The sequence below is a fragment of the Micropterus dolomieu genome, linkage group LG08 (genome assembly GCF_021292245.1).
Source record: "Micropterus dolomieu isolate WLL.071019.BEF.003 ecotype Adirondacks linkage group LG08, ASM2129224v1, whole genome shotgun sequence".
NCBI lineage: Eukaryota > Metazoa > Chordata > Actinopteri > Centrarchiformes > Centrarchidae > Micropterus > Micropterus dolomieu.
Window position 1 is genome coordinate 28,436,819 of NC_060157.1, and position 10,930 is coordinate 28,447,748.

General features: G+C 41.3%; 1 protein-coding gene across 3 annotated transcripts in view; it reads right to left on the reverse strand.

Annotated features, from left to right (window-relative positions):
- Positions 1–359: 359 nt before the first annotated feature.
- Positions 360–10,930, reverse strand: part of mib2 (MIB E3 ubiquitin protein ligase 2) — a 43,937-nt gene continuing 33,366 nt past the window's right edge. For all 3 annotated transcript variants that reach the window (XM_046055999.1, XM_046055997.1, XM_046055998.1), the window contains 6 exons: positions 5,173–5,299; positions 4,716–4,976; positions 2,311–2,489; positions 1,908–2,101; positions 1,241–1,306; positions 360–657 (listed from right to left, as the gene is read on the reverse strand). In XM_046055999.1, coding sequence (XP_045911955.1) covers positions 416–657; positions 1,241–1,306; positions 1,908–2,101; positions 2,311–2,489; positions 4,716–4,976; positions 5,173–5,299 — 1,069 coding nt within the window. In that variant the 3' untranslated portion in view covers positions 360–415. The remainder of the gene's footprint in view (positions 658–1,240; positions 1,307–1,907; positions 2,102–2,310; positions 2,490–4,715; positions 4,977–5,172; positions 5,300–10,930) is intronic.

Below are 10,930 nucleotides of genomic sequence, written 5' to 3' on the forward strand. Positions count from 1 at the left end.
AATGAAAGGACAGACTACAGGAGGTGGAGGCTGGGCGGGAGTGAGGAAAAGAAGAGGCGAGGGATCGTTTTCTCCCGGCTTACCAATCAGAGTATTCAAAGTGGCAGCTTCACCTCAGAAATTCACCTTGTCTGCTTCCCGTGGGGCTCGGCAGAACAAGAGTTCTGATGACGAAAATTAGGTTAAAGTCATCGACATGTTCCTGCCTGCGCTTCTGGAGAGGGAAACTACTCAAATGTAACAGTGGACTCTCAGAGATGTAACACAGCATCTTATAGTAAAAGCAACCTATGGTTAGAAGTAGGTCACAAGGTCTTCAAAAGGTAACAGCCGCCCCCTCCCACCCACCCCCCCTTCTCTCTAGCCCCCTTCGACATCCTCTTTGGGTCGTTAAGAGCTGAGAGGACAGAGAAGCTTAGACGAATAACTGGATCCGCTCGCGGATGGTCTGCCGGCAAATCGGGCAGGTCTTGAGCGCAGCGCTGCAGTCAATGCAGGACGCGTGTCCACACTGGAAGACCAGCTTGATGTGGTTGTCGATGCAGATGGGGCAGGTGATCCGCTCCTCCATCTGGCGGTAGCGAGACTGCAGCTGCTCCAGCAGGTTGTGCTGGTCCGAGTTCTCTGTGCCAGGACTGCAGTCAACCTCCGTTTGGTCTGTAGAGAGGGGTCATCAATGTGAGTGAGGTCAAAGCAATGAAGAACTGCATTTACAGACTTAGACAATCATTTCTGATGTTAATAGAAGTCAAATGTATGCAAGCTGCCCAGTCTTGTTGAGACTGTGACATAAGGGTCAAAGCTAAGAAGGCGGTATACTATAGCAACGTGACCTGGACACTGCATGACATGACAGTTTCACTGGTGGCTTGTCCTTGACACAGAGGTGCTTAAATCTACCACACAAAGCTGTGTCTCACGGACGCCTTAACACTAGTGTTCACCGCTACAGAGAGACTTTTAAAGTCATCTATGTGATGTCCACATGATAGAAAAAAATGCACAGCTCATATTCTACTTGAAAATCATTAAAAGAAACTCAGGGAAAAATATAACACTGAAAGCAACATTTTAAACTTATTTTAAAACAGATTAACACAGTAAATCATTTAGACAGTAATAAATCAAATAAAAAGTTACAAATACAAGCTGTAGGCCCATCATTGTTTGAAAATTATATTATTATATCCATGTTCTATTAATGCATCTCAGATAAAAAGAATAAGAGGATTCTTCTTACCTTGTCTAATTTTCTTGGTGATTGTGACCTGGCATTTGATGCATTTCTTCATTCGATGGGCACACTCTGTTTAGACAAGTGCAAGGTCAGCAATTTGACAAAAAAAAATGCTACCACAGTATAGAGAATTTGCCCACGTTATTAATATCCAAGATAGAAAGTGAACAGTAGAGAAAAATTCTGCGATTTCTTAAAATCTAAATAAATAAAACAGGGCAATCAAACTTAAGACATCACGAGAATACTTCAGAGTCCTGTTCTGGTAGTATAAAGCCAGCATTGTGATATATATTTAATAGATAGAACCATGGCTAGTCAGAAATCACAGTCCCCACAGTCATGCTGCTACGCTACACCAACACTAATCTGTGTTAAAACCCTTTACGTCCTCGTCAAGGTGTATACATGAATTATACATGAACTAATATGTTAGTAGAGTACTAAGCTGAGTTTCTAAGTTGTTACTATGATACATTATGATACTATTATACACCTGAAAAACATTTTTTTCCCCCCATTGCTCTTTTTTTTTTTCTTCAAACACACACACACACACACACACACACACACCCTCTATCTGTCTGTTAACAGTTTGCCCTTTGCTGCCATTGGCTTCATCATTCCCCCACTGATGAGTCCTCCACCACAGAGTCCAGTCTCCACCCACCTTCACAGGCCACGCTGTGCTGGCAGGGGCAGAAGAGAACCAGCAGAGACAGCTCAGAGCAGATCAGGCATTCGCTGGGCCCTGGTAGTGTGGGAAGAACCAGGTTGGTCATGGTGTTGGGTGTTGTGTGGACCCGACGCAAGCTGGCACTGCTCAGGCCCTGTCCACACGTGATGGCCTGCAGACGCTGCAACCTGTAACAACGCACAACACCAAGTGCATTTTTTTTCATCTTCTCCATCTTTAAATGCATAGTTCATTTACATGTAAAAGGACAATGGCAGTTTCGAACAGAACAGCGCATATGTGCATTAAAAATCTACTCTTTGGTTTATCAATCCAACATATTTAGTAATATTAGGCATTATCTTACAATAGTAGCACTGTTTTTACAGACATCTACCTGTGTTTCTCAGAGAAGCTCTTGATGAGCTGCAGCATCGCGCTGTCTGCCACCAGGTCCAGCGGACTCTTGCCCTTGTGGTTGGCATAGTTGATGTCAGCCCCTTCCTGTGCTAGAAAACAAGCAATAGCTGCACCAACACTCAGCTCGGTATTCCCCAGAAGACCTGAAGCGCTCAGCTGCGGATACACATGATGATGAAGAGGAGAAAGGATGGGAAAGACAGAAGAAGAGACGGTGATTTTGAGGGAGACCCCGTTCTACAAATATACTCTCAATAAGCCTGAGAACTGATGTTGTGGAAATGGTAGTAGTTGAGAATACTTTGAAAACCTAGTCAAGGGCACAGCCGATTGTGAGCAACATAAAGGTAATTGAAGTAAAACCAGCGCGGTCCAGCTGAGGCGGATACATAAACCCAAATCTAAATCAACACTGAATAACTAACTCATCTGCTGACAGTGGCCAAAACAGCCCTGAGCACTTCATGAGTATCTGTGTGTGTGTGTGTGTGTGTGTGTGTGTGTGTGTGTGTGTGTGTGTGCGCGTGCGTGCGTGCGCGCTAGCTTGGCAGGTGCCCAGGATATTGAGTGGAGCTGCAGTGTTTGCGGTCATGTAGACCAGAAAGGACATTCTTCATTGGCGCAATGATATCAACACCAACAGATGTAACAGGATTTAAAGCGCCCATATAAAACGTGCTTCACAATGCATGGAGGCACGGTCTCTTAATGACGAATATTAAACTGGTTCTTGTGAGCCAATTGCTCTCTGAAAGCATGAAAGCGATTAAGAAAGATGGTGTGACATTATAATTCTGAACCTCATCACCAGATTGATACAGTTACAATGTCAACATCTACATCAGCTGAATCCAGTCGTTTAGCGCGTTTAAAGCCGCTCTTTTCACTATTTTTTTTGTTTATTAACACCGTGTTAGATTATAATGTACAAAGTGAGAGGTGTCAGTTGTCGTGATGTGAATCCACAGAGAATTTTCACCCAACTCTGCATTGCCCCTCAGCTCTACAAAGCATTTTAGCAACTATCAGCTCGCTATTTTAGTTTTATGACCCAGTTTTGAAGCAGTTGCACTGCTCTCTTCAGCACCAAACAGCAGATAGACAAAGAAAGCAACTCTTTGGCAGTAGCATTATCCTTCACACATTGCTTGCCATAATAAATATTAACATGCCATAAGTTGTTGTTGACAGCAGTGGTAATAACCTAGGATCTTCCGCCCACAAAATGACTTTACTCAGAAAAAAACTACAATGTCAAAGTGCCACATTAAGGTTAGACGTACTAGAGGGAGGCCTGAGGATTCTGTCAGTAATGACTGTGCCTCTGAGGATGAATAATACCACACGATTTCTTTTACATTCCTTAAAGTAATGGAGTGTGGTTCTGTCCAAGTTCAAGACATACTCTGGGGGAAAATGACGCGGTGTGTTTACACCGTACTCCTAAATTTATCACGGACGTCTTTGCCAAATTTTTATATTGCCGCACTAAGTGGGGCCTCTTCAGTACCCTTCAGCGCTTCTTCTTTCAATCATTACACCATTTTTCTCAGTCCGGTGCCAGTCAAAGACCTGGTATTTTTCAACGAAAATAAATTCATTAATCGCTTAAGTTTTTAATTTTTGTTTTCCTCCAGAAAAAAAATTACATCCTGTATATGTAACACCTTCTTTAACATAAATATAGTACCACTTTATTGTTATCTGATTACTTTGTCCTTAGTTAACCCCTCTCGCCTGTTTACATAATAAAGCACAAGCCTTTCTCCTCAGTTCACCATCACATTCTGTATATGAGATTCAGAACATTAATATAGCAGCACACAATTGTTTGCTATGAAAATATATGGTGGTGTTGTCATCCAAGCATCTTTGGGAACCGGTCTGGCCATGCGTGCATGTTAGTGCATGTGAATCCCTTGCTGTGAAGCTGTTGGCTTTGAGGAGAGCAGCGGCTGTTTCTTTTCTCATCTAACACCTTGAATGAATGATATATTTCAACCAAACCAGAGTTTGGTGATTGTTGGAACAGTGGAAAGACAGTTTGGGTGAGTTTTATTATGTTTCTGTACAGTTTGAATAACTGAGGTAAAATTACTGTTTTTCCTCAATGGAGTCTGGTGGGCTGTAGCGTCCATTTGTTTTGGTCTGAAATGCAGGTGTCCTAGAATGACATTTAATGGCAGTCAATGTCAGCTGAATATACTGACAGTAATTTGAAAGTAGTTGTTTTCTTGATCTGACGTTCCAACTACGAGTTGATCTAACAAACTGCCCCACTTAGAATAAATAATACTACTTTAAAATGAAAAATAAGTAACAAGTTTAAGGAACAAATCAACAACAAGCCACTTCCCTTGTTGCCCTATTATCGGTACTCACCCTGCAGTACAGCGATGTGGAGGAGCACCCTTCACTGTTTTCCTCGGTGCTGCTGGTTCCCACGGTGGGGCTTAGCATAACATTGGCCAGCTGCGGGCGAAGAAGGGCCACGTGCATGGCCGTGTCACCGTCCTCATCCTCCATGTTGACGTCGGCGCCCTCGGCCACCAGCAGCTGCACCAGGTCCATGTGGCCCTGCGTCACCGCCAGCTGCAGCGGTGTCTGGTTCCGGTTGTTGCGGATGTTGATGTCGCAGCGTCCCTGTAGAAGAGGAGGTAGGAAAAATGTTTTCTCTACAAGAAAGGGGTAAGGGAAAATCAAACGTTTTCCTACAGTTTAAATAAATGTATTTAAAACATTGCTGTACTGCAGCTAATAATCTGTATTAATCTAAAAATTAAAAAGCAGCATTAAAGAAAAAATGCATGAAAACTATTTAAAGGACTCTTCAGCTCACCTCCTTGATGAGGATCTCCGCAACATCGCGGTGGTTGTTGAGGGCGGCCAGATGCAGCGCAGAGAAGCCATCCTCTTTCTTAACATCCACCAGCTGCCGTGCTCGGGCCAGGATCTTTTCTGTGGCCCTTCACCAGGACAAACAACACAAGGCTCAATTAGGTAGAATGCACAACACTCCTCATGGCTTCAATTAAGAACAGTGTAACCTCTAATAGTTGCTTCAGTGTTTTTTTACCATCTCTCACTAGAAAAAAAACTGCAGGCTGCTACTGGTACTATGTAGTGCACAGTTAAAAAAGGCCTCAACCAGCTGTGTGGTCACCGAGGTCCGGACCTCCGTAATTATGTGTAGGCTATAGCCTATCAATAAAATAATTCAAATAGCCTAAAAACTATTGATAACACAATCAACTTAAATGAAGCCTTTTGGACCATGCGGGTGCAGTTGATTACACCGTGGCAATCTTCAACTTTAAAAACTGTTCCACACTCAGTGTCCACACTTGGGGAAACACATGAAAACCTTGCGCAAGAAATAATTGGGAGCATCGCTGTTTGCAGGCAGAGTTTTGGGTGATACGTTTCGTGACTTTTTGGGTGAATGAAGACTGCGCTCCACCAGAGCATCTAAATTATATCAGTAGCTAAAAGTTGAATTCTGTTTCCTCTGCAGTTTCCTGTGTTTGTCCTGTCAAGATTGTAACTACAGTTTTTAGTCACACAGTATTTGCTGTGACATTACTGCACCCACGGAAACGTTTAAAATGACTGACAGCAGCCTCTATAATCATGAAAGTAAATCGTTAAAGAAAACACTTATACATCAGTACAGCACAATAAAGAAACCACCTGGAAAGTTTAAAGGAATGGTAGAGGTGAGCTAAATCTGAGAAAATAATTGGTTGGATGGGGGGCAGGCGGATGATTTATGCGTACATGATTATTCAGATAATGTCAGAGCCGATCCGCGCCTCACACCAACGTAGCTCCTATAATCGTGACAAAACAGTGCAAACACCTGCTGATGTCACATTATTAGGCTGTAATATCAGCCAGAGCATCCTCTGAATTCAGCACCAACCTGCTGTATAATGTCGTCTTATAGTAACAATAGTGCCCATTATGTAGTCTGCACATGTCATTCCAGCATTATAGTCCTGCGATGACAGGTATAGGCTACATTTGAGATAGATTTAGCTCTCTTATTTTTTGCAATTTTAGTGAGCCAAGCAGTGGAGAGAAAGATCATGATGAACAGCCTGCACTTAGTGTGTCCACTGCCCGGTTAAAGCCTTTACAGCAAACGCACAGGTTCCTTTGTATTTATTTCATTATAGATCATTAGTTTGTGTGACTAGTGTATAACTTTGGTTTGTTTTTAGGTGTAAATTTGGTATGAATTACTGTAAATAAGATCTATTAAAAAAAATAAATCGGGACCTCACTCATTTCTAAACCCTGGTTACAACCCTGATTGAGGCCAGTATTAACATTCTCTGATTAAATGTGATACTACATAATATATTTAAAAGGCCACTTTCATACCCATATCTTGATTTAAGCTTAGTATTACATACATTAACCTGATTAGACAGAGTGACAGTGCATCTACAACAACACCACTGCAGACTGTATAACATGCGTAAAACCTCTCAAAATATGAATAATATTAAAAATATGAAGCTTATGTTATCCTGTGCTGCAGTGTATTTGACATGAGCTTGGACAGAGATGCAGCTGCTGCAGAACTGCTAACAAGCCGATGTAACAAGAAAACACTCAGGCACAACAGGCAGTGGGTTCTCACTAAATGCAGCCTGCTGACCTCGAACTACTCGACATGAAAAAGGCCAGCCTTTTCATTAAAACTCCCCTACCCACCGCTTTACACGTAAATTGCTGATTTAAGCCTTAAATAATAGTAGATCATTCTTTGAACTTTCTATTCAACCAGTGTGCTATAACATGTACAGTAGAACACCAACACCACAATCAAGAACTCATAGCTCGAAGCTTGAAACACCTGAGGAGATTAAATACTCAAATCTTTCAAGGTCACAAATATTAACAATCCTCTTTGGCATCCATCTAGTTTTGTCAGATTAGAGAATGCTATATTTAATGTTAATGTTAATAAAAGGCAAGAAGTTCAGTTTTTCTGAAGGATGATACCACATTCAGTGATCCTGAACTTTTTTCTGATTCATGCAGCGGTCTGATGCTGCAGTGTGAGGCTTGGCTGCATTGTTGAGTTGTCCTCTGCTCTGTAGCTGAGCATGCTTCATGATGTGTTTAGTGAGCACCCAGGAAGCTGGCTTGCCAGCATGGAGTCCTTAGTGCGACATGACCCAAACCATTCAATGTTAGGGTAATTTTAATGTTAGCTCTGCTGGATTCCACTGTTTGGAAACTGATTTTGCTGCTGTTGATAGATGAGGCTGGTGTCAGTTTATCCAGCAGCAAACTGTATCAAATTTATGCTGATGGACAGCACACACGGGATGCTTATTATTTCCAGCCTAACATTACATTTTTGTAACAACAATGTATAACCACTGAGTACCAATAAATGTGCTATTTGCAAGACATTTACCTACAATTGGCATGTATTTATGCTACGTATATGGTATGCATGTGTATATACATGTATTGATTTGTGTTCTTACGATTACCCTGCCCAAAGGTTTGACCAAACTATTAGATATGGTTGCAATATGTATTGTGAAGAATACATCAGTATATACTATCTACTGTTTATTTTAAGTTAGAAAACAATAACTCTGAAGAACAACCTGAGAAATTACAATTATTTTTGCATCAGTGTAAAAATGGGCAGATTTTCAATTATGATACCTAACAAATTACAGCGATAGATGATACATTTTAAATGCATTACTGAGAGCTGGACCACTGAGATCAGAGAGCTACTTTGGTACATGTATAGGCACTGTGGTAAGGACCTCCTCTAGATCTATTAAGGATGAAAGCTGTTGGGGGGACATTGTGTTGGAGGTCACTGGTACCTGCAATGCAGCTCTGTGGGTGTGTGTGTGTGTGTGGTGAAGGTAAGAGTCGTCTCCAGAACACCTTCGTTAGCTAAAGACCTCATCCTCGCAGATCTGAAGTAGACACAGCCATGTGAATTGTGTCACCTTTGCACCCACTACGCCTCATTTCTCTGTATTATTTCCATAATCGGTATTCTTCTGTGTTCATGAATATTCAGACTTGGGCTGACGTTTTGAGGCAGTTTTGTACAAACATGCCTCACACACACACAACAGCTAGAGGGCATCTCGGGCACGCTGTAATGACTTTTCAGGATACTGAAGTCATCATTTGGTTATTTTTGGGAGTTTGCATCATGCTTGTTTGTAACAAGCTTCTAACATAGCTTCTTGATCGAAGCTTGATAAAAGCCGAACAAATGTACCATGACAGGTACTAGTTATTTAACCTGAAATGAAAATACAGAATTTTTATTTGAGAGTGCATATGCTGTGAAATATATCTGGTGTGTGACAGGCAGAATGTAACTCCAGAAACACCGGAGTAAATAGGAATAGAAGTTGGAAGAATAGGAACAATAAAAGAAACGGTTGGGGAACAAAATGTGATGAAAGTGAGGCGAAAACAAAGAAGCTACGAGGAGGTGAGATTAAAGGAAAGAGGGAGACATCCAGCCAGGTATTCTTTCTTTTCAAGTAACCAAAGTAACAGACTAACCATCCTGTACATCCATTTGCCTCTACTGTCAAGCTGCAAAAATCTGGCCACTTGCCTTGTTTCTTTTCTTTCCCAGGACTGTTTGTGAACTTGGCCTCTAGTCCCCATTTTCCATTTCCTCACAATAAATAAATACTGTAATAAACAAAACATTCTCATCTTTCAAAGACGGAGGGCAACAGCTGCTCACAGGAACTCTAAGCAGTGTCACATCGTACTAAAAAAAACCCTAATCTTTACTTTCAAATAGTGAGGACAGTAACGCAATCATCAAGCGACCAAAAAGGGGGAAATTCCCAGGCAAAGGTACAGATAATACTTTGGTAGTTGTAAATAAAAGGCGGATAAACATCATCAAAGTGCATAATAATGAAAAGCCATAACTATAAATTCCAATGAATACTATGAACGCTGAATTTACTCCTTAAATAGGAGATAGACTGTAATGAGATGTGTTTAACCTCAATCTAATCTGTGCAGATTCAAACTGTACATTACAATTTGTTTTTGAACCAGAACAAGACACCACAACAACCAAGAAAATATCCAAAAAACACACAGCATTTGGACTATAAATGTGACGTACGCCTGCAGATGATATATGAATGAACTGGTGAACCAAACTAATTCTGAACACTGTAAATCCTGTGTCTCTACTTTTGGCACTGCGGCTGATGTCAGGCTAAATGAATGCTGGGGAGTGCAGCCTAAACTCCCAGCACTGCACATATGACACTTGCCAGAACAGATCGGGCACTTAATAAATGACTGCCTACTGTGGCCTCCGCTCCCGTTCTTTTTTCTCTCTCACTTGCAGTTATTGCTTGCCGGTTGTCTTTATTTTCCCTGTTCAAACAGTATGTCCACATATTGCACTCATGTTCAGAGCTTTGTAGGATCATATCTGAGGTGCGTGCAGTATGAGCTAGAAGGGGGCTGGATGTCAGAGCGATAAGGAAATGTCACTGGCAGGTGAAGTTTAGAGGTCAGAATTTACACTTCAAAGCTTTCCTTTGACGAGAAAAATGGTTCGACTTGTGCTCATTTTTGCCTGAAAATCTATATTAATCATAATAACAGGGCTCCCAAGTCTGTGGAATATACATTTCAATAAAATTACATAAAATATACTTAGAAATTAGACTGAAACCTTGAATGAAGTGGCATCACCTTAGGGAGGAAATTTACGGTGACACTGGTGTTCATTTCATTCTTGCTTCCTTTCCTTTATGGCACCTCTTTAAAAAGAGCCAGGGATAATTTCCCATTATATGGTTTTGTTATAATTTGGGAAAGAGAGTTCATATGGAGGTCATAAAAGCCCAGGAAGACCTGGTGCACTGTGAAAAATATTCACTCAGACCTGTAAGGAGACTTCAAACCGGTGGACAATATGATATTTTCTTGATCTTGGCAATGTTGGCAACCTTGACTGCACTGGAAACAACTTCAAATTTCCACTTAATTAATCAACTGTGCTGCTATAAATAGCGTGGAAAATAATGTTACAGGTCAAATCAACAACGGTCAGTTGCAGTAATGCATGCATTATATCCATGACGATGTCTGATGGTGGTTTAAGTCACGGGATAAAAAAGTACTACTGAGAACTGTGATAACTTCTAAAAAAGGAAACAATCACTTTTGATGCATGCTTGCTACATTTCCAGGACATTCAGGGTGTGTGGGAGCAGATGTGATGCAACATGTACAAAGGAGCCAGATGTATGAGTTGTGTTTGAGGGATGAAACCTTATCATTGAGAGAACATCCAATTATTGCAATTCTGCCAGCCTGGCCAGTGCGCTGTCAAGGCTCAGTTCGTGATTAGCCACCTCCAGTGTCAACCAGGCTAAAACTAACACAGTCAGAAGACCATGAAGTGTCTGTGACAGGTGTCAATGAGGCAGCTTTGATGTTTGGCCTGAAGCACTTTGGTCTAGAGTGAAATGACTTCAGTTCAAGTGAGGAAAACAATACACGGAGTCATTTTGGAATTAAGTTAAAATACATGTGTTTTCATAAAAATT